The sequence below is a fragment of the Mesoplodon bidens genome (assembly GCF_964165515.1).
Source record: "Mesoplodon bidens genome assembly, chromosome: 2".
Lineage (NCBI taxonomy): Eukaryota > Metazoa > Chordata > Mammalia > Artiodactyla > Ziphiidae > Mesoplodon > Mesoplodon bidens.
The window spans coordinates 104,772,657-104,797,239 of NC_138177.1; the positions used below are offsets into that span (position 1 = coordinate 104,772,657).

A 24,583-nucleotide genomic window follows, 5' to 3' on the forward strand; every position below is an offset into this window, starting at 1 on the left:
CTCAAACCACCTACTGAATACAGTTCTTTCCCCATTTATATATTCTTGGTTCCTTTGTTGTAAATTAACTGACCATATTTATGCATGGGTTTATATCTAGGCTTTCTGTTCTGTTGCATTGATCTACATGACTGCTTTTGTGCCAGTACCACACTATTTTGATTACTATAGCTTTATGATGTAGTTTGATATCAGGGGTGTAATGTCTCTGGCTTTGTTCTTCAAGATTGATTTTGCTATTCGGGGTCTTCTGTAGTTCCATGGAAATTTTAGGATTATTAGTTCTATGAAAAATACCATTGGAATTTTGATATGGAGTGCACTGAATCTGTAGATTGCTTTGGTAGTATGGACATTATTTCTAATAGCTTTATTAAGTGTAATTTATATACATTACATTCAACCTGTTTTAAGTGCACATTTTTAAAGTTTATAAAATTGTGCAAAAATCACAATTGTAGAACAGTTTCATCACCCCAAAGAGATCCCTGTGGCCATTTGCAGATGATCCCCACTCCCATGTAACTACCAATTTAGAATCATCTGTTTTACATATTTTCCTTTTCTGTCATTTCATTATAAGTGGAATCATACCTTATATGGCTTATGTGTCAGACTTCTTTTACCTAGCATGTTTCTGAGGTTCATCCATGTAGTAGCATATATCAGTATTCTATTTTATGAATTTTTTATTTACCCATTTGCAGTTGATGGCCATTTGGATTGTTTCCACTTTTTCACTAGTATGATCATGTTATGAACATGAACCTACAAGTCTTTGTGAACAGTTTTCATTTCTCTTAGGATTGAACAGTGAGTGGAATTGCTGGGTCATATAGTAAACTGCTTAACTTTTTTTTTTTTTTTTTTTGCGATACGCGGGCCTCTTACTATTGTGGCCTCTCCCGTTGCAGAGCACTGGCTCTGGACGCACAGGCTCAGTGGCCATGGCCCACATGCCCAGCTGCTCCACAGCATGTGGGATCCTCCCGGACCGGGGCACAAACCCGCATCCCCTGCATCGGCAGGCGGACTCTCAACCACTGCGCCACCAGGGGAGCCCTTAACTTTTTAAGAAACTGCCAGATCACTTTCCAAAGTGGCTGAATCATTTTACATTTCCACCAGCAGTGTATTAGGGCTCCAGATTTTCCACATCCTCATGAACACTATCTTTGTCTTTATTATAGTCATCCTAGTGGCTGTGAAGTGGTATCTATTTTGGTTTTAACTTGCATTTCCCTAATGACTAGTGATGTTGAGCATCTTTTCACATGGGAAGCCATTTGGATATCTTCTTTCTGAAATGTCTATTCAAATTCTGCCCACTTAAAAATTGAGTTGCCGTATTTTTGAGTTTTAAGAATATGTAATCTGGATGTCATTTATCAAGTATGATTTGAAAATATTTTATCCCAGTCTGTGGTTTGTCAGTTCGTTTTCTTAATTTTTTTTTTCCTCTTATGTAAGTTTCAGGTGTACATTGCTCAGGACCACTTTATAGCATAGCTGGCTTCTTTAAAAGAATAAAGACTAGACTTCCAAAAGGTTTCATCTTAAATTGTATTTATTTATTTTTATAAATTATTTATTTTTGGCTGTGTTGGGTCTTCATTGCTGCCTGCGGGCTTTCTCTAGTTGTGGTGAGCAGGGGCTACTCTTCTTTGTGGTGCATGGGCTTACTGTGGTGGCTTCTTTTGTTGTGGAGCACAGGCTCTAGGCACTCGGGCTTCAGTAGTTGTGGCATGCGGACTCTAGAGCACAGGATCAGTAGTTGTGGTGCACAGGCTTAGTTGCTCCGCAGGATCTTAGTTGCTCTGTGTGGGATCTTCCTGGGCCAGGGCTCGAACCTGTGCCCCCTGCATTGGCAGGCAGATTCTTAACCACTGCACCACCAGGGAAGCCCTAAATTGTATTTATTGACCTAATTCTTTACTGTCCTTTAGAATCTAGAGTTCGACTCTGAGGCTAAAATGGGACTTCTCTCAATTTTCTGGTCAACTGATATGATGGCTGTAAGAATCCAGAAGAAATAGGTCATTATATTTTCTTGAAGTTTCAACTTAAGATTTCAGCTTTCATTTTCAAATAAGCAGAAATACTATGTCTTGTATCTAGGATGCAAGGAGTTGGTTATCCTTGTTGGGATAATGGTTCTCCTCTGTCTGGGGAAGTCACTCTGTCTGGTGGTAACTGATAAGTAGCTCTAACTGTACAATTATTGTGGGTAGAATTCCAGAAATGGTCAAGGTTAAGTTCACCTATTTGGTCTTCACGGATTACCTGTGAAGCAAAAAAGGACACCTGAATAAGACCTAAAATATTTTTACCAGTTTTGGGGAACACTGTGTTGTCTCCCCAATATACATTCCATTTTCCCCTATTATGTAGCAATAGTGGGTTGGGTAGAATAAACCCAGCTTCATATTCAGCTTGAGGGGTAGGCCCTGATAGGTCTAGGTCAATTAGAAAATCCTCTTCTCTCTCCTCCATTCCTTGCTAGAATGACATGGATTAGTTCAGAAATGCCCTCAATTAGTGTGAAATGTTTAAGACTCTCAGTAGGACAGTGAGGTATGCTGTAAAGCTGGGAACTACTGAATGATTCTGCCACCTGTAGTAGACAGCTTCTAAAATGACCCCCAATGAACTCTGCCTTCTGGTATTCATCCCCTTATATAATCCACTCACCTTCAATGTGGGCTGAGTCCAGTGATTAGTTTCTAACTAGTCATGGAATACAGAAAAAGTGATGTACGTTACTTTGACATTAGTTACAAAAAGACTGTGGCTTTCATCTTGGGTTTCATCTCACTTGCTCACTCTGAGGGAAGCCACATGCCAAGCTGTGAGGCACACTGTGGGGTGGCCCATGTGGCAAAGAACTGGGAGAGGTCTCTAGACAACAGAGAGTGAGGAATTGAGGCCCCGAATTCAACAGCCTGTGAGGAACTAAATCCTGCCAATAACCACATGAGTGAGCTTGGAAGGGAATCTTCCTCCAGCTGAGCCTTCAGATGACACTGCAGCCCTGTCAGACAGCTTAACTGCAACCTCATGAGAGACTGAGGCAGAGGCCCTAAGCCAAATTGTGCCCAGATTCCCGATTCACAGAAACTGAGATTAAAAAAAAAGTTTGTTTTAAGCCACTAAAGTTTACAGTAATTTGTTAAGCTGCAAAAGATAATATACTACCGTAAGAAAAGCTAGTTTGAGCTGGGTTTTTTTTTTCTGCCCTGTTATTTGTAACTGAAAGCATATTAACATATACTAGCTATTAGTAATCTAATCTTGAAAAGGGTACGCCGTATTATACACAAATAATTTTGTGAACTTATGGTTTACAAATATCATACAAACAACAACAAAAAACCCATTTACCTATTCACAACCATCTCCATTTCTCATATGGAAAATTATGTAACAAGGCCTCATTCATTCAGTGTCCCTTTTAATACTGACAAAGTCTGGGCAAAGATTTACCTTTGATTACTTACACAAATAAACAATGTAAAAAAACCAATGATCACAGGGCAACTGTTAAGTCTACTTAAAACATATATTGTTTAGGGAATTCCCTGGCAGTCCAGTGGTTAGGACTTGGCACTCCACTGCTGCGGCCTGAGTTTGATCCTTAAAAGTACTTTAAAGAAACGAAATTGAGTTATTTGTAGTGAGGTGGATGGACCTAGAGACTGTCATACAGAGTGAAGTAAGTCAAAAAGAGAAAAACAAATACCATATGCTAACACATATATATGGAATCTAAAAAAAAAAAAAAAGGTTCTGAAGAACCTAGGGGCAGGACAGGAATAAAGACGCAGATGTAGAGAATGGACTTGAGGACATGGGGAGGGGGAAGGGTAAGCTGGGATGAAGTATGAGAGTGGCATGGACATATATACACTACCAAATGTAAAATAGATAGCTAGTGGGAAGCAGCCACACAGCACAGGGAGATCAGCTCGGTGCTTTGTGACCACCTAGAGGGGTGGGATAGGGAGGGTGGGAGGGAGATGCAAGAGGGAGGAGATATGGGGATATATGTATATGTATAGAGCAGGAACTAACATACCATTGTAAAGCATTTATACTCCAATAAATATGTTAAAAAAATGATGAACTGCATAAAAAAAGACAAATTTGAAGTTTCAGCTTTAAAAAAAAGTACTTTAACACCATTTGTTTATATACAAGCATTAACTATGCTAATTAAAAATGGTTCTTAATTGGTACCTATTCATTAAAGCAGGTGTGGAAGGACCTCTGGTTAGGCACTCTTTGTTCTCAGTCTATCTGGAAAAGCAACCTTTCAACCAATGGAGATAGGGTGTCGTGAACCCTGAGGGATATGATTAATTCAGTCTTCTGTACCTGAAGCTCAATAAAACAAAAAAACTCCAAACTTACTGTATTCTTAGAAGGGCCTTTGAACTGGTGCTTCCACAGGCCAACCTGAGCTCACTGCCTAAGTAAAAGCCTTTATTTTACAGGGTCCTCAGGGGAGCAGGGTTGCATGAAAAGGTCACTAGGTGTAAGTCTGGAGGCAGTTACAGCGCTAATTCCTTATTTTCTATTCTCTAGCAGGTTAGGTTCAATAGTGATGATGGCATTCTTTCTTGCCTGCCAAATATGGCTCTCAAATATCCTTGTCATATATTTACAGATTTACTTGAAGAGCTGTTTTTTTAAAACAAATATTCAAATAATAAAATGTAAAATGATACAGATCAGTAGTGTACTTCTGGGAAGGAGACAGGACTGGAGGCAGAAGTGAGGGGGGAATTTTGCTTTTTAAAATTATACATGCAATTCTGTACTGTTTAATTTTTACAACAAGCTTGTACTGCTTTTATAATTTAAAAAATAGTTGAAAGTTAAAAAAGAGGAAATCCTCCTTAAGAGGATCTCATTTGTAGTCAGAATGAATTTCGTTAATCATAACATTAAATCAATACCTATCTGAGCACTTGAGAGTACGTGAAGTAAGAAGTAAAGGGAAGAAGAGATGGAAAGTTGTGATTAAGGCAGAATCAGGGAGGGGATATTCTGATGGGCAGGTTTTTTTTTGAGGTGGGGGTAGTTCTTAAAAAGAGGCAAAAACTTGGGATAGTAGAAAAGGGCTTATGTATCTGGGAGCAAGGTCAGTATTCGACAAAGCCAGACTTGAAAATTCACCCGCTCATCTGCACGTGAGATGACTAAGGTATTGGCTGGACTGAGGAGGGAATTAGGATGAGGATATTGTCAAAGATCACTGCAGTAGTTTGGTTGAAGTAAACTGCTACTTGCTGGGAAGAAACATCAGATGGGACATGCAGGATGGGATGGTCTAGATTTGAGTATGAAGCTGATAGCAGGGAGTTTCCTGGATTGCAAGAAACAGAACTAACTGTGGTAGCCTATCTAGGAAAAATAACAACAAAGATGGGGCATGAAGTAACAAGAGTGGACAGGAAATGACTGGAGCAGCTGAGAACTAAGGGATATTGTGTTCTACCATAGCAAAGCTGAAGTCATCTGGAGGTCTCTACTTGATTTTTAAAATTTCCAATTTGAAAATAGAATCCAAACAGGCAACAAATGAAAAAAAACAAAAACCAACAACAACAGCAACAACAAACTAAAGTAAAACACAATGAAACTCACCACTGTGGTTAACAGCTGGTTCTAAATATGATGGTTAAACTTTCAAGGTCTTCATTCTTTAAGTGTAATTCTTCAAGCAGGGTGGTCACAAACTGTGTAAACATTACATTTTCCTGAGAATGCTTCTGAATGCCAAGAATTGAGGTCAGTCTGAAATACCAAAAATACTAAATGCATATCCATGAAATTGGAAGGACTAAGGGGCTCCAGTCTCTAACATGGCAGAGGGGATTTTTGTGAGGATAATGAAGTCTCTCTGATTTAACAAATTCCCAGAGAGAGAAGGCTTTACTAAAGCTGAAGAGAAATCTCAGGAAAAGACTGAAAAATCAAACATATTGTTACATAAGGAAAGAAGCCTAAAAGCCTGAATCCAAAACATGTTCTTCATTATGCCAGCAAAAACTACCAAAATTCTGCCCAGAAAAGAAAATGAAGTCTTTCCACATGGTGAAAGGAGGTTGTGTAGAGAAGCTTAGAGGTGAGAACTGCTTTAAAAAAACATAATTTACATCAACTGTTTAGATTATATCACCTGAAAAAAATAGACAATGAACAAGATTACCTTTTGGATGAAACCTTAACATTTTTATTTTTGTAACACTAAACAGATGAATTACATCTTAAAAGGCACTTAATACAAACTTCACAAGGAACACAATGCTTTCTTCTCTAGCCATTTCTAGTAAATATCCCTAAAGACTGATTACATATAATAGATTCTTTTTTTTTAAATTAATTAATTTATTTTTGGCTGTGTTTGGTCTTCGTTGCTGCATGCGGGCTTTCTCTAGTTGTGGCGAGCAGGGCTACTCTTTGCCGTGGTGTGCGGGCTTCTCATTGTGGTGTCTTCTCTTTTTGTGGAGCGTGGGCTCTAGGTGCATGGGCTTCAGTAGGTGTGGCACACGGGCTCAGTAGTTGTGGCCCGCGGGCTCTAGAGCACAGGCTCAGTAGTTGTGGCGCACAGGCTTAGCTGCTCCGCAGCATGTGGGATCTTCCCGGACCAGGGCTAGAACCCATGTCTGCTTCATTGGCAGGTGGATTCTTAAGCACTGTGCCACCAGGGAAGTCCTATAATAGATTCTTAAAAGTAATTTTCACTGAATGTGATTAGTAAACATGATTTTTAAAAAGTGAACAATATCTAATCACAAACTGTGCAGACCATTCCTTTTCGTAAGTTTTTGTGTCTCCAGAGAGCATGCTTCACAGAGCCTTTTCAAGAACATTCTGGGAAGTTTTCTTGGAAGAAAATTCTTTTTTCCCCAAGTAGTCTATACTTCCCACACAAACCTCTTACAGATGCTTATTTAACCTTGGTCATTGCCAGTGGGCACATCAAATATAAATAAAATAACTCTCTGATTTAAATCAATAATGTTCAAGAAATCAGAGCAGAACAATTCCACAGTAGTGAGTGTGGAATGAGAAATGTTATTTTCTGAGACAGATTTCTTCCTTGCTTATTAGCCATCTCATACAGAAAGCAGAAATAAAAGGAAAATTTTGTTAGAATTGTCCAAAGATGCCCTAGACTCTGAGGAGGTGGTAGATTCTCTATATTCCTGAAGGTATTTTAGCAAGAATTGGAGACTAGGTAACTCTAATAGTCCAGTGAAATCTAGAGTTCTACCCAAGAAAACCACTTATTCCTTCCCCACCTCTCCTCTATTTCTTTACAGCTAGCGGATGGAGTACCAGGTTCTCATATGAGCTTTGTCTGCAGGTATTCTCCAAAGGTAGTTTATACTTGAAAATAGGACTACCCAAGTCTTCTAATGCCAAGCTCAAGCCGGGTACTTGGGTGAACTTATAGGCAGTTGTGGCTAGCTTTTCCTGAGGCATCTTCCTGTGGAGAAAGTGGAACCCAGAAGTCAACTCTGTTGGCTTTTCTCATACTTAGGTGATGTCAACATTAAAACATCAAGTTGCTGCCTCCCCACAGTAAGACCAAAGATACTGGGGATGGGATAGCACTGGCTAAAAACAAGAAGTCAGAGCAGTCAGATCAGCTGTCAGCTCCACAGAAATCTAGTTTTTGGTTTTTTTTTTAGTTTTTGAATTTTATTTTTTTATACAGCAGGTTCTTATTAGTCATCCATTTTATACATTATCAGTGTATACATGTCAATCCCAATCTCCCAATTCAGCACACACACACACCCCACCCCCTGCCACTTTCCCCCCTTGGTGTCCATACGTTTGTTCTCTACTTCTGTGTCTCAACTTCTTCCCTGCAAACCAGTTCATCTGTACCATTTTTCTAGCTTCCACCTACATGCATTAATATACGATATTTGTTTTTCTCTTTCTGACTTACTTCAGAAAGAGAAAAACAACTGTCAGACTCTGTAAGACAGTCTCTAGATCCATCCACGTCTCAACAAATGACTCTATTTCGTTCCTTTTTATGGCTGAGTAATATTCCATTGTATATATGTACCACATCGTCTTTATCCAGTCATCTGTCGATGGGCATTTAGGTTGCTTCCATGACCTGGCTATTGTAAATAGTGCTGCAATGAACATTGGGGTGCATGTGTCTTTTTGAATTATGGTTTTCTCTGGGCATATGCCCAGTAGTGGAATTGCTGGGTCATATGGTAATTCTATTTTTAGTTTTTTAAGGAACCTCCATACTGTTCTCCATAGTGGCTGTATCAACTTACATTCCCACCAACAGTGCAAGAGGGTTCCCTTTTCTCCACACCCTCTCCAGCATTTGTTGTTTGCACATTTTTCTGATGATGCCCATTCTAACTGGTGTGAGGTGATACCTCATTGTAGTTCTGATTTGCATTTCTCTAATAATTAGTGATGTTGAGCAGCTTTTCATGTGCTTCTTGACCATCTGTATGTCTTCTTTGGAGAAATGTCTATTTAGGTCTTCTGCCCATTTTTGGATTGGATTGTTTTTTAAATATTGAGCTGCATGAGCTGTTTATATATTTTGGAGATTAATCCTTTGTCTGTTGATTCGTTTGCAAATATTTTCTCCCATTCTGAGGGTTGTCTTTTGGTCTTGTTTACGGTTTCCTTTGCTGTGCAAAAGCTTTGAAGTTTCATTAGGTCCCATTTGTTTATTTTTGTTTTTATTTCCATTACTCTAGGAGGTGGGTCAAAAAAGATCTTGCTGTGATTTATGTCAAAGAGTGTTCTTCCTATGTTTTCCTCTTAGAGTTTTATAGTGTCCGGTCTTACATTTAGGTCTCTAATCCATTTTGAGTTTATTTTTGTGTATGGGGTTAGGGAGTGTTCTAATTTCATTCTTTTACATGTAGCTGTCCAGTTTTCCCAGCACCACTTGTTGAAGAGACTGTCTTTTCCCCATTGTATATCCTTGCCTCCTTTGTCATAGATTAGTTGACCACAGGTGTGTGGGTTTATCTCTGGGCTTTCTATCTTGTTCCATTGATCTATGTTTCTGTTTTTGTGCCAGTATCATATTGTCTTGATTACTGTAGCTTTATAGTATAGTCTGAAGTCAGGGAGTCTGATTCCTCCAGCTCTGTTTTTTTCCCTCAAGACTGCTCTGGCTATTCGGGGTCTTTTGTGTCTCCATACAGATTTTAAGATTTTTTGTTCTAGTTCCGTAAAAAAATGCCATTGGTAATTTGATAGGGATTCAACTGAATCTGTAGATTGCTTTGGGTAGTATAGTCATTTTTACAATATTGATTCTTCCAATCCAAGAACATGGTATATCTCTTCATCTGTTGGTATCATCTTTAATTTCTTTCATCAGTGTTTTATAGTTTTCTGCATACAGGTCTTTTGTCTCCCTAGGTAGGTTTATTCCTAGGTGTTTTATTCTTTTTTGTTGCAGTGGTAAATGGGAGTGTTTCCTTAATTTCTCTTTCAGATTTTTCATCATTAGTGTATAGGAATGCAAGAGATTTCTGTGCATTAATTTTGTATTCTGCAACTTTACCAAATTCATTGATTAGCTCTAGTAGTTTTCTGGTGGCATCTTTAGGATTCTCTATGTATAGTATCATGTCATCTGCAAACAGTGACAGTTTTACTTCTTCTTTTCCAATTTGTATTTATTTCTTTTTCTTCAGATCAGCTGTCAGCTCCATAGAAATCTAGTTTTTGTGTTTCTTAAAAATGGTAATTATATGATATATCCAAAACAATTTCTCTGATTATCAAGGAGACTACTATTTGGCTCATGTATGAAAACAAAGTTTTCTCAATTACTTCTCAAAGTGCCATTAATATGTTTAAAACTTAACCCTCAAATTAGAAATAAATGGTGACTACTAGATTTCTCAACCTGTGTGCCTAATGAAAGCAGAAAATTAAAAGCATTATAGATAAAAAGTTTGTACGAGAATTGTTCTATCAATTACCCTAGGTAGAAAATATTTTGGGGGACTTCCCTGGTGGCGCAGTGTTTAAGAATCCACCTGCCAATGCAGGGCACATGGGTTTGAGCCCTGGTCTGGTAAGATCTCACATGCGGCAGAGCAACTAAGCCCGTGCACCACAACTACTGAGCCTGCGCCCTAGAGCCCGTGAGCCATAACTACTGAGCCTGCGTGCTGCAACTACTGAAGCCCGAGTACCTGGAGCCTGTGCTCTGAAACAAGAGAAGCCACTGCAGTGAGAAGCATGTGCACCGCAACAAAGAGTAGCCCCCACTCCCCGCAACTAGAGAAAAGCCCACGTGCAGCAACAAAGACCCAACACAGCCAAAAATAAATAAATAAATTCATTAAAAAAAAAGAAAAGAAAAAATGGGTTGGGATTAGTGATACTTCTCCAGCAAACTTATAAAGCTAACATTATTCTATAATAACTTTATTGTAAGATGTGTTCAAATTTATCTAAAAGTTTTGTTCATAAAGAAAAATTAGAGTTAATGAGAAACTTTAGCTAGGAGTGAAAAGAAAAAGGAAAGCAACAATGCAATCTCGCTCCTGAGCCCATGACAAATACTGTGAATCAATCATTCTTTTCTTAATGAGCTTTGGACTATTTTGAGACACCTCAAAATAGGGTTCTGAGCAACCACTTGTTATGATTTCTGGCAAGTTGAATATCAAAGCCTTAGGGTCTATCTATAAAATAGGGCTAATAATACTTAAGTTCCTTAGAAGTTATTATTACAAAAGTCAAGTAGGATACTGTAGATAAACAGGTTTTTAAAAAATCAATTATAATAATGATTATAATACCATTTACCATGTGCTACCTTGGAGTTTTACTATGTACTTGTTCTAAGCATGAATTATCTCCTTTAACTGCACAATGATGCTGGGGGATATAGTACTGTTCCCATTTTATGAGTGAGGAAAGAAAGGCACAAAAAATGGAAGTGCCTTCCCCAAGGTCATAAAGATGGTAAGCGGCAGGTCAGGCCTTTGAACCCAGGCAGCTTATCTCAGAAAGTCCATGCTCTTGGCTAATATGCAAGTTTTCATACTGTGTAGGCTATAGCTTTCATTCTTTGCAGGTTATAGAACACTATATAATCTTTACTTGCCTGATTGATGTGTACTGTGCCCTCAATGAACATGCAGAAGAAACAGAATGTTTTAAATTTGCTTTCGAGAACTATAGGACTACAAATATAAAAATGGCTAGTAGCTGGCAGGCAGAAGGAAATGCTAACAGAGAAACCACGCAAGGTCTGGTGTCTGTTAGGAGACAGGAATAACAGTTTGGGACCTGGGGATTTCTGCAGCAAGTCATCAAGCAGATAGGTAGCAATCCTTAGGCATCTGGAGCCAGGATTTCCTGACTACGCTTAACACTTGAGCCCTAAGAGTTGTTGCATAATTATACTCCTGGAAAGTTAGCCAATGAGATTTCCTTTAACCTTATTTATTCCCTTGTGTTTCTCCTTCAATCTTTAACTGAAAAGACTTCTTCCCCACCCCCCAGTCCCTAACACAGAATGTAATATATGTTAGCTTTCTAAAAATTTTAAGTTGACTTAAATCCTTTTTGGAATAAGCTGAGGTATAAATAAATAAATACTCTAACAGTTCCTGTGCACCTCTAAACATCAGTAATCCAGTGGATTACTTTTGGGGAGTCATGTAAAAATTGTGTTTTTCCTTTTAACATATCCTCCCTAGAAACTAGGCTAATACAAAAAAAAAGGATGTTTTTGACAAGTTATAAAGTCATAATAATGTCAAGAAAGATGCTAAACCCTGAAAGTATAATTTTATGAATGATTCTTTCAAAAGAATTATGATTTGCTTCTATCTCCAAAGTAATTTACATTTAAAGTTGAATAAGGGCTATATATAATCTTTATGTTTTCCAGATTCCTTGACTCATCTAACATGTTTTATTACTTAATAGCAACTGGCTACCTGCCCACTCTACCAGACTGACTGCTTACTGGACATCTGCTGAATTTCCATGTCATCTCTGTAGCAAGAGGCTTCTGTGCCTATTTGCACAGATGAATCTGAGGCAAGATCATAACTTTTTATCAGACTGTTATGGTTTTTGTCAATGATAAGAGTTGGCTGTTGCCACTGCCAAAGATGCTACTAATAAACTGCAAGGATTCTTTTTAGGGTACATGCCACCCTAATGATAGATATCATCAGCTGAATGGGGTGTGAGGACCTATCTGGGGTGTGAGGAGCACTGCACTGAGCTTGGAGACAGGGTTCTGTGCAGAATCTACTTTTGTAAGCAGTGACCATGGAAGAGGGCTTTGGAAAGCACAAAGCACTAAGCAACATAGTCTACGTGTGCTTAGAACCAGGCCCAAGGACAAATGAACAAAGACTGATTACTGGAACTATTCTTTACATGTCAATTATCGTCTCTTAATTGCCACTCTGAAAGCCTCTTCTTAGTTCTCTTTCCGGCTGACTGCAGTACTGGATGTCCTCAGTCACTTCCTCCTTTCCTAGAATTCTCCTTCTTTGGCTTTTCAGGAACTCTCTGTCACAGTTCTCCTCCTCCTACTGAATCTTTATGAGCTCTTGTTGGCGTTTCTTTTTTTTATCAGCCGATTAATAATGATAGGTCTTACCTATGGTTTCATATTGACCCTCTTCTGCACTACATCCCATCTCACGGCTCTGATTATCAATGGTTCAAATCTTTAACTTCTCTCTTGGGATTTTTCTCCACTTGGATGTCCAAAAGGTACCTCAAATACATTATGTTCAAACCTGAAATTCTGAGCTCTCATTTTCATCAAAAGCTTCTAGTATTAGAAACCTCAGTCACCTTTAAATCTTAACCCTTAATGTTCTTTGTTCAGTCAGTTACCAAGTCCTGCTGATTCTCCTCTGAGGTGCTTCTTGAATCCATTTCATCTCCCCCACTCTCACCGTCCCTGTCCTAATTCAGATGCATCAGCTCCTGCTTGGACTACGGCTATAGCCTAAGTGGTCTCCCACTCCGTCTAGTCTCCACATTGCCACCACAATCCTCTCTCACAGATCTGATTAAGTCACTCTCTTGCTTTAATAACTACTTATAGGAGGAATCAAATTTCTTTGGGCCTTTTATTTTCCTTGTTTCTATCACATAAATATTTTCATAAATATTTCAAATAATATAAAAGTATATATTGTTAGCTGTATATATTTTTCGCACCAAGCAGAAAGGTGGAAGACTGGGATCACATTTTACTCATCCATCTTGTATTCCTCACAGGCTTGTTCTCTTAATCCATAATTTGGTGAATGATTATAGAACTGAAACTGCTGCTACCCCATACTAGCACTTCTCAGTGTACTACAACAGGTCCTGGACAAACTATGGTCTGTGGGCCAAATCTGGCTTGCTGCTTTTGTAAATAATTTACTTTTGTAAATAAACTGAAAAACAGCCATGCCCATTTATTTATGTATTCTACAGCTGCCTTTGCGCTACAACAGCAGAGTTGAGTAGTTGGGACTGTAGGGCCAGCAAAGCTGAAAATATTTATAATTTGGCCCTTTACACAAAGTTTGCCAACTCTTACACTAGAAGATTATTATGTACCAACTTTAATTTAAAGTGAATAACTCAGTCACTAGTATAATGTTTTATATAAGTCTGATGATGGGAGTTATTAAAATAGGAGATGAGAAATTCAAAGGAACCACTTGGCTCTAGGATATTCAAGGTCTGGTCTGTGAAAGATCTCCTGTACACTGAATCACTTCAGTATGGAAGATGCTTAAAAAACCCAACAATATCTCATAAAATCTACCAGGTGGAGAGAGAACTTTCCCTGGCTTACTCCACTCCAGCCAAACTGACCAACCTTGCCTCAATTATGCCAAGGTTTAGTTTGTCCTCACTTAAGGGCTGGCTGTTTTCTCTCCTGGGGGTGCTCTTCCCCCAGATCTCTACACGGTGGACTCCTTCATGTAATTCAGTTTTGTTTAAATGTCACCTCTCCCACCTGAAATCTATCCTCACTTTCGCCCTCTCTACCTACCTACTTTGTTTTGTCTCATAGTCCTTATTATTGTTTAGTTCTATTATTTGTTTGCTTGTTTACCATCTATTTCTCATCCAAAAGAAGGTGAATGTCACGAGCGCAATGACTCGTGTATTCACTGCATTCACTGTATCCCTCATGCCTGGCACATTGTAAATGATCACTAATTACTTGTTGAATGAAGAAATAGCTTAAGAGGTCACTAATTTATTGTGCTTACTGAAATACTTTTTCTTCATAAAATATTCCTCCTTTCATTTTTAGAGGAAGGAAGGGAGGAAACATTTTCTTGACGACCCCTGCTCGCATGTAGTGGCATCCTCCTGCTAGAATATTTCAGAATATCGATCAGTGAGGTGAGATGAGCTTGAAATTCATCAGGTAGGCCAAGCATTAAATCAAGACCTATCACTTGTTCCTGCATTTCCCCTCCTCCCTTCCATGTGTCCTGAAACTCAGTGTTGGCCAAGAGTGAGTAGGGCTAAGTGTCACTGAGCAGGCTTGTTTAGTCGCTTAATTCACTCCAGTCCTGTAGAGGAAACTGTGGAGCAAGGGGCTGGCCCTTGAGTCGTTGCTTGGTGCCTTCCTCTGGAGCAAAAGTACTTGGCCTCACAGGTTAAATGTGAAAGGAAAGGACATTCCTTTCACTCTAAAGGAGATGACACTTGGCCAAAAGGAAGAGCACTTTAGAATTTCTACAATCCAACTAATACAGGTCTTATTTCTGTGTATTTCTGGCTGTTACTACTGCTTTTGAATGGGGTGTGTTCTTATTCTTTCTAGATCAATGAAAGTAACAATGTAGCCAGCCACAAAACGAGGACTCAGTTGTTTTTGGAATCTATGCTCCCTTTTAGTCTCCTCCCATTAAGAGTTAAAAGATCTAAGAAAAGAGACTCAAGGTCCTTCCTTGATGTAGTGATTGGGACCCTTTACACAAGACAGTTAATAAACTACCTCCATGATCGTGAAGGAGGGAGATTCTACTTCTATGTTGTAGCATGCTGCAATGGTTAATGCATTTTAAATCCTGGACATTGTTCCTCATATATAATCTAAATGGCCCTTGCAGAATTTTTTTGGGGCCCCCTCTTAAAAGTTATTCCTTCATATTCTTGAAAATGGTTCTCAATTCCAAGTCCTTTTAATCTTTCCTAATAGATGCCATCTAACTGCTCCTTATTCAGACTGGTGTTATTCCCTATGTCCCCCACTTCTAGCTTCTCATTTTCCTAAAATGCAATGTCCCAGAATATAAATATTTTTCAAATTCATTACTTCAAAATATAGAATATACCTTCAGAGAAAGATATCATGATGTAAAATCTTTCACATCTAAGTTATCTTTGAAGTACAATCTCAGAATCTTATCAACCTTCTCCCCTTTTTTGTTAGAGTCCCTAGGCTCCTCCCTTCCTTTTAATCCTTTATCTGTGTATGCTAGTCACTTACCTGTTTAACCTTTTAATTAAAGAACAACTTCCATCCTATTATATATTGAAAGGGACTCAAACCTCTGTTCCAGTCCTACAGCTTCTAATAGTGAATGTCAAAGAAAACTACAATAAACTGGGCCCAAATAACTACTCTACTTAAATAATATAGTAATATATCACAGTTGGTATTTAACAATGTGCTTTATATAGGAAATACCTTTAAAATAATCAACAGAAATTGTGATTGGCAGTGAGTAAGAACAAAATATTTTTATGTTTCAATTTATTTCCTTCGAGTACTTTTAAATATGAATAAAAACTTCTAAAGGTGACACTAAAAGGATGCTTTACCACAAAAAGGCTGTATGCTGGAGAATATAATTTGACAAAAATGACATAACTTGCAAATGTATAAATCACAAACAAGAGAGGAAACTTCTCATGAAAACTCCACTGATTCAAATCTCTATTCTGAAAAGAAAGGCAGCCTTCTATAACCAGTTCTTTACCATATGGTAAATGGCATGATGACAAAAGCAAAAAAAGCCAAGTGTCAAACTGCATCTTATTGATAAGACCTTTATTTAGCTGACTGCTGCACATATGCTACACATCAAAAGGAGAGATTGGAAGTCAGGTTAGGACAGGTACCCTCCATTTGTTATTACTGAGCTATCAAAGAACATCTGGTTAACAGGAATTATTATACACAGAATTAAGAGGAGTTTCAAAGTTTGACAACTGAAACAAGAGATTTTTAATTAAAAGTGGCCTTTTTATAAATCTTTTTATCCAAGGATTTAGAGCTGTACAAACTCTTGATTAAAGCTCAGAAAAAAGTTACCTATGATTTTGTGAGTCACTGGTTTGTTTCACATCAACAGAGAAAGCTATATAAAGAAGCTATATAAAGCTATATAAAGAAGTGGAGCTAAACAACTAATGGGTCTCTAGGTTATCCATCTCCTATAATGCATTAAAAGTCAGTAATGAACTTGGATATTTAAATGGTCTTCCCCTTGTGGTCGGTATTGCTTTGATCACTGCATTCATTCCCATTGGGGAATATACAGTGCGACTCTTGGAACACTGGAAATCACACCATGGTCTGATTTATCCTTTCCTGAATAATCTGGGTAATATGGGTGAAGATCACATCAGGCATTTGCCTTAAATGATATAGCACAGACATCCATTAACCTGTCCGTCAACACTAAGAAGCAGTAACTCTTAGAGTTTCCTAAGGGTTTATTACTGATTTCCAAACTTGCACAATCAAACTGGTAGGCTGCTGTAAAATGACACTGAACAACACTCCTCATATTCAATATAATCTTAAGTGAAGAAAATGCTGTGAGAATGTCTATGTGAATAAATGTCACCAGAAAGCATGCTTCTCTATGGTTTGGGGTTGGAGGAAAGGATAGGAAGTGAAAAGCCACACTTTTCTTTTTCTGTACCTATCAGATTTGAGAAATTACTGGGTTCCTACAGAGTTCTGTTGCAGTAGGGAAACCTGTTCTGCTGATTACCACACATAAAGGTGATGAATATGCAGACCACTAAAAGATAATGCTGGGCTTAAAAGAAATTTTTTTAACACTCACTCTCTCATTCTTCAGAAGTTAGGGCTGAGAAGGAGGAGTATTTCTGTTAAAAAGAAGTACTTTCAATGTTTACATGCACAGGCACTATGCTTGTTACTTTACCAGTGAAAACAGAACAGATATTACAATACCTGACACTTCAGGGGCTTAGAATCAAACAAAATCAAGTCTTCCGGGATAGATGAGGCATCTTTATTAATACTGGCCTGAGTAACTGAACAATCTGAAAGATGAGGTTTAACTGCACAGTCTTCTTTGATGAGGCTATACCACTTAATTTCCTCAAGTGTGATTTAGTCTCAACAACCCAGCTAGTTTCCTTTTGACAGCTGAAGTATCAGAGGCTTTGGACAGGGTAAGGGATTTATCCAGGATCACACTGGTTAAGAACAGTGCTAAAAATGGACACCTTTATCACAAGGGTATCTTGCTTATCTATGAAATCTCGATATTCCTTCATGCACTGCAGTAACAATTGTCACTTTACCCATACTTTGTATTCTTCAAAAAAATGAGTTGGGATTTTCCCTCCTTCTCTACATGAAGAAGTGCTAAATGATAACCTCTGTCTGTGAAAATATACACTCAAAACTGAAACAAAGGAGAGCTGTGACCAGTAAGTAACTCAAAGGGTCAAAATGTCATCTATTTTCAGAAATTTGAGGGCTCACACAAACTCAAGGCATTTTCTAAAACGTCTCTTTCAGATATAAAAAAAAAAATTTAGTGTAAACTTTCAAAAGGGATTTCATCTGTATATTCAGGGCTCATATTTAATATAACTCTTTCCACCTTGCGTGTTTCTTACTGGGGAGAAGGCAGAAGAAGATTCAACTCTGTCAGTGATTCTCTAAAAATATTTGTCTAATCTGTGTCCCCTGGCCTCCTCCCTGAAGTAACACAATAGCCCTGGGGGCACAGGGAAAGAACCAAAGAAGTCAACCTGTGGAAGAGCTTTTCCCTTTCCATAAAATAACATGGACTGGGCCACGTGCAGAGATAACTCCTTCATGGCACTTTCCTAAGCTGCTCTTGATGTTGTTTTTCAGTAAAGAGTAAACAGTTTGACAAGGAAACAAATGCCAAGAGGTCAGAGCTCAGTTTAAAATTCAGATTCTTTAAAATGGGTGATGGGTGGCTTTCTAAATTAGAGCAAATTGTTTCCTTTGAAGAACACCAGTTCTTTTTCCCAGTTACTCCTTTTGTGGCAGGATCTCAACCACTGAGTCAAACATAAGAAGCTACACTGATTTCCAAGTTCGTAAAAAGAAATTTTCTTTATGAAACTAACTTGTTGATCTTCAACCTTTCTGTGAAGTTACAGCAAGTGTTAACTCCAAGGTGAGACTCCAGTGACTTTCTTAAGGTCACGTAGTCAGTAAGAGATGAGCAAATAACCCCAGAAGTACTCCCACGGGTCTACACTTCTAACCACTATACCACACAAGCTCACATGTCTGATTCATTTTAAGAACTGAGTAGACCTTATGATTTCAAAGGCCCACTTGTATATGCTCTTCAAATAATTTTTGAAATCTGTCATTACAAAATAAAACATGCTAATGAAAACGGACAATTCTATTGTCTCTAATTAATTCATCCTTTCTGTGACAGCCAAGAAGCATCTTCCAACATCATCAACTAATGAAGACTTTAGAAGAAGGCTAAGACATGCCTCTCAGCAAGCAAATCCTGGCAGACATAGTTAAATTAACTGATTTAGCATATCTTTATCTAGCACACTAATAATTGCACTAGAATTAAGGATAGTGGCTGTCAATTCTGTCTGCACAAATTACAGTTGGGGAACTTAAAAATACATATGTCCAGCTTCCACCCTAGAACAGTCAATCAAAATCTTTGGATCAGGTATTTGTAATTTTTATTTATTTATTTTTGGCCACACGGCGAGGCTTGCGGGTTGTTAGTTCCCCAACCAGGGACTGAATCCACGCCCTGGGCAGAGAAAGAGTGGGGTCCTAACCACTGGACCGCCAGGGAATTCCCAAGTATTAGTAATTTTTAAAAGCTCTCTATGTGATTCTAATGGACAACCAGTGTTTAGAACCACTGTTAAATTTTTGAGTTGAGATAATCTGTGCAGTTCTGATCATTTGTTATACTTGTTAACTATACTGCTGGACAAAACTGAATAGCAAAGGAAATAAGATCTCTATATAAATACCTATGTAACAAAGCAGAAGGTAATACAGTCCAAAAGAAAGGTCTCACCTATAGAAATTTGTACAAGGAAGATATTATTTGTACCTCTGGGGGGTTAAGAAAGACTTATAAGGAGGTAGTGACATTTGAAGTGGGTCTTGAATGCTAGCACCGAGGAACATGAAAAGTAAAGGCATTTTAAGCAGAGTCCACAAAGATACAAGCTAACAGAGATGCTTGTAGGGGAAAAGAGTCAGTGGATACAATGTAAGGACACAAAAGAGAAATAAGTTGGGTAGGCAGGTTGGGGCCACTTTAGGAAGGCCTTGAATTTCAAGCAAAATTACATGATAGGAAATGGGGTATTAGAAGGTTTCTGAACAAAGGCCTGCCCTGATCAAAACTGAGCTTTAGTGAGATTACTCTGGTAGCTGGAGGAAGGATGGACTAGTTGAGGGAAGAGACACATGGCAAGAGACGTGTTTAAGAAGGCTATAATTGCAGCAGTTTAAGCAAGTAATGAAAGCCTGATGTGGGTTGGTAGCAGTGGGAAGGGAGAAAAACAACTGGGTAAGAGAAGTTACAAGGAGGGCTTTAGCAATTGATTAGATATAGGAGATAAAGACAAAGGAAGCACCAAAGCCAAGTCAAACTTCAATTCTGGGTAATTAGGAAGATGGAAATGCCACCAAAGGAAAAGAAAGGGAAGACTAGCTCAGTCTCAGATTTCTGAGTGTCAATTGCTTGAGGGGTATCAAATGGAGATGCTCCCCCACCCCATAAAATTTTGGTTTGCAACCTAGGAGAGATGTCAGAGCTGAAGACACAACTTTGCAGGGAGGGACAAAAGAAACATTTCATTAGGACAACCAATTTTCTTCCTAAGATAACTCCATTACCCTTTACCAATTATATCTGTCCTGATTCCTTGAACTAATCTTTCACCAGCACTCTTCTGAATCTCTTGCATCCTTGTCTTAGCTTTCCTATTTGTCAAAACTACAACTAAGTAGTGCTACAACCTGCTTTCTCCACACCTACAACAGGATGGCTGAAAACTACTGCAGGATAGGAAAGTGGAAGGAAGAAGGGAACTTCAAAGATAGACATAACTACAAATCCATGATCTCTGGCTTCAGCTGGGTAACTTGTCAATTTTCTCTGGCACTTGGTTAGGTCCTTTTCCGATACTCTCAATGACTGTTACCTCTTTTTTTCACGCCCTACTCAACCATCATCTCTTCACTCTCAGAACACATCATATCTTACTTGAAGTTATCAGGCGTAATTTAAAAATCTCTCTTCTAGGGACTTCCCTGGTGGTGCAGTGGGTCAGAATCCGCCTGCCAATGCAGGGGACACGGATTTGAGCACTGGTCCGGGAAGATCCCACATGCTACGGAGCAACTAAGCCTGTGCGCCACAACTACTGAAGCCCGCGTGCCTAGAGCCCATGATCTGCAACAAGAGAAGCCACCGCAATGAGAAGCCTGCTCACCACAACGAAGAGTAGCCCCCATTCGCTGCAACTAGACAAAGCCCGCACGTAGCAACGAAGACCCAACACAGCCATACGTACATACATAAATATCTCCCTTCTACTTACAAACTTACCTATAGCCACATTACTCTTCACTTATTTTCTTCCTGCCCCAGAAGATGTACCTCTCTCCTGTTCAAGTTACTGCTGCCTGTAACCATGATCCCACTTCTTTGTACCTCCTCTGGGACCCTGTTCCACCATGCATGTCTACCCCCCAACCCTGCCCTCAGCTTCAGATTCCTTTTTTTTTTTTTTAACTGGCTCCTTCTCCATACCCTACAAACATGCTTAAGTCTCTTTTCTCCAAAACAAGTTGCTGCAGTTCAATTTCTTTCCTACTCTTATCATCAGTTTTCTCAAAAGAGAAACCTACATTTGCTGACTCCACTTCCTCATGTTAACCTGGGATACTGGGGTTCATATAGTCCTTCAAATTACATAAAAAGGTTTTTTTTTTTTTTTTTTCTTCCAAATGTGTATTTTTTTTTCCTTTGGGGAAAGAATACATAACTTTATTTCTACTTTCAACGTATAACCATATCTCTCAATCTGTAATGTGAGCTGTAGAGGATTAGTGGCATTTAGTTTTACACAGTTTGAGGAATTCTGGAGCATGTGGAAGTTGTATAAGTGTTAGTGTTTTGAATGAGCAACATACTTCTCTGCACTGAAACCACAGGAATACTAGTTATAACCTGGCAGTTGCATTATTCTTAAAAAACATTTTTGCAGCGTGGCTGATTTGTCACTCTTTGAAATTAAAAACCTCCATGTGACAAACAACATGGGGCCTGAAAAACTCATTGGAAAGAAAATCAGTAAATAAATAAAATCATGAAATTGTACAGACAATTCAGTTACTGTAATGTGATTTCACCTCCACAGAAATTACAGGTGTTCAAGCAGTTTGTAGCAGTTTCCTGAGTACTTTTGCTCCAATGGAATTTTCAGTATTAAGCTTTATGTATTTTGATATGTTGTGTCTTTTAAGGCACAGTATACCTGAGCTGTACTAAAATGACAAAGAGCCAACTCTCAGACTGCTCACTGAAAGCGGACATGGGACGACACAAATAGCAATAGTGAGAACTAGATAACAGCAAGCCTCGTTTTACCCTTTGGCCTTTATAATCTGCTCTAAAACTTTGTAAAAATATTTAAACCAGGAGTAAATAGGAAGTATTTTAGTTTTGCCTTCAGGAACCATATGACTTTACTGTTAACTAGAACTATCAGAATGAGAAAAGTCAGAGGCAGGAAAAATATTAAAAAGGTGTTAAGTCTCTATAATACACAATCTAAATGGAAGTGTTTAAAGACAACAGAGAAAAAACATACTAGGTGATTTGGTTCTTGAATTTAACAAGCACTCAATATGCCTAGGAATAATAATTTTTTTTCCTTATAATTTTCATGCAAGTTTGCAAGACTAGTTAATAAAATACATTCAGTAAGACTAGTTAAAGGAAGAGTTTGCTTCTAGAATGAAATTTTCCATTAAGACCCATTAATATTTGATAAATGCTTCCAATTCAACGAACAAATACCAACATGTAAAACATTTAAAGAATTCTCCAGAATTGTGTCTGTGATGCATCAGATAAATAAAAGATTTAGTGCCATATCTACATACTTGGTGATTAACTGCTCTATAACCAATTCTTCTATTTATCAGTCCACAGAATATGAAAGAGTAAGTCCATGGAAATCAGAGAAAAGCAGTATTTGAAATATAGTTTTAAAATCAAAGACATTTAAAAAAATTAAAATGCTTACTAATTTTATAATTATATGAATTAAAAGATAATTTACCAGTTACATCTAGTTTTGTTTTTCATTAATTTTATTAAAGATTTTATAAATATCTATTTGCAAGAAAGCAATGCTAGATTTGGTTAAAAGCAGCAATTCTTTTTAGGCTAGTCACATCCTTATCAGACAATATCCACCCTGGAAAATATGAATCATTACCAAGACAAAGGTTACTGTCCTTCTTTTTACTCATGATAGTAAGCAACTATTTGTTTTTTCCTGTGCAATTTTACCAGTGCTACCAATTCTATTTTGAAGTTCATAACACCAACAATAATTATCCAAGTTTTTCCTGTCCATTCATTCGATTTATTTTACAAATATTCCCTTAGTGCTTACTAGATGCCAGATTGAGTGCCAGATTTAGGGAGACAAAAGTAATCTAGACAATGTCCTTGGCTGCATGGAGATTATGTTTTGGTAAGAAAACAATTTCAAATTTGCCTCACTTACTGTAGACATCTTTCCTGGTTTAGTATTGTTAACACACTGTCCAAACACAATTTTTGGATGAATGGAAAGTCTCTTATTCTCATGTAGAAACTGTGTGTGTGTGTGTGTATGTATGTGTGTGTATATGTGTGTATTTTTTTGTGAGGTACATGTATATGTCCCTAAGACTGATCTGTGGATTATAAAAGATGAGAAGACAGGTAAAAATCATAAATATGAAAAAAAAAAGTTAGACACCAGAATTAAACACAGTAGCTATACAGGTCAAACTTAGAAATGCTGCCCTAAATTAATTCTAAAGCAGATCACTAACCTGTGGTGGAGGGTGATAAACTAGAACAAGTAATGAAACAATAACACTAATATGAGTTTTTGGAAGGAGAAACATACAAGATTTGGTCCATTCACTTTTGAAATTAAGTACAGGAGGCAAAATGTTACCAAAGAACACTCACATTCAAGGCAAGGAGAGAGAAACATGTGGGGGAAGGTGGGTAAGGGAGGTGGGTGACAGGGATGAGGGAAGAAAAAATAATCGGCAAATATGCCTTTGGTGACATTCCCAGTTTCTTCATGGAACGCATCCCATCAGTTACACTGTCTTTTCAGTACTCCCAACCCTGCCTGTCTGACATCTCCTTCCCCTTTGCTGCCAACATGCTCAAGCCTCCACTATCCTGAGAAGTCTTCTGAAGACTTACCATTGGATTATAATCCCTCTCTTCTTTCCTCTTATGCCAACCATATGAAGAGTGGTCAACATTTGCTATGTCTAGTATCTTCACAACTGTCTACTAGAGCAGCCTTTGCAATCTGGTCTCCACTATCATTCTACAGAAACTGCTTCCTTGAAGGTCACCCACACTGTGGTTGCCCAAACCATAGCCTTTGTTCAGTCCTTGTCTTTGTTCAGCAGAGGATAACTGCCTGGTTCTCAGGAAGGTAGTTACCACCTCTTTCTTGAACCTCAAACCTCCTTTGGATTCCTTGACAGTGTTCTGATTGTACACATACCTTTCTAAGGTACACTGGGCAGTGGCAAATGCACACATTTTGAAATCAAAATCCCAGCTGTGACCTTGGACAAAGTGCTTGTCTTCCCATGGTCTGTTTCTTTCTCTGCGAAGTGGGACACTACCACTGACCTCACTGAATTGTGAGGATCAAATGAAATAATGTAGGTAAAGAGTCTAGCATGTTTGAGTTGGTGTTCCAAAAAACAAACGTTTGTTCCTCCCCTCTTTCTGCCCTTTTCTGTATTCCTCAGGCAACCCTGGCATAGATGCAGCTGTTCCACAGATTCTCTCTTTCCTCTGCACTTAATATGCTCTACCTCTGCCTCTCACCCATCTCAATAATGACTCTAAAATCTGAGTCTATGATTTTTCTTACCATTCTTTAGCTTCAATTCCACATTTTCAACTCCTACTGGAGAACCGCCCAACTGGATAATCTGCCTTAACCTTAAATCTCCCTGAACAGCAACAGTCTCAGTGCTTGGAGA

At 38.3% G+C, this 24,583-nt stretch overlaps 1 protein-coding gene across 2 annotated transcripts in view; it reads right to left on the reverse strand.

Annotated features, from left to right (window-relative positions):
* Nucleotides 1–1,549: 1,549 nt before the first annotated feature.
* RPAP2 (RNA polymerase II associated protein 2) overlaps nt 1,550–24,583 on the reverse strand; it is an 83,613-nt gene continuing 60,579 nt past the window's right edge. The window contains exons 12-13 of one of the 2 annotated variants that reach the window (XM_081223846.1): nt 5,650–5,799; nt 1,550–2,283 (exon numbers count right to left, since the gene is read on the reverse strand). In XM_081223846.1, coding sequence (XP_081079972.1) covers nt 5,658–5,799 — 142 coding nt within the window. In that variant the 3' untranslated portion in view covers nt 1,550–2,283; nt 5,650–5,657. The remainder of the gene's footprint in view (nt 2,284–5,649; nt 5,800–24,583) is intronic. The other variant, XM_081223848.1, reaches the window with a different exon arrangement.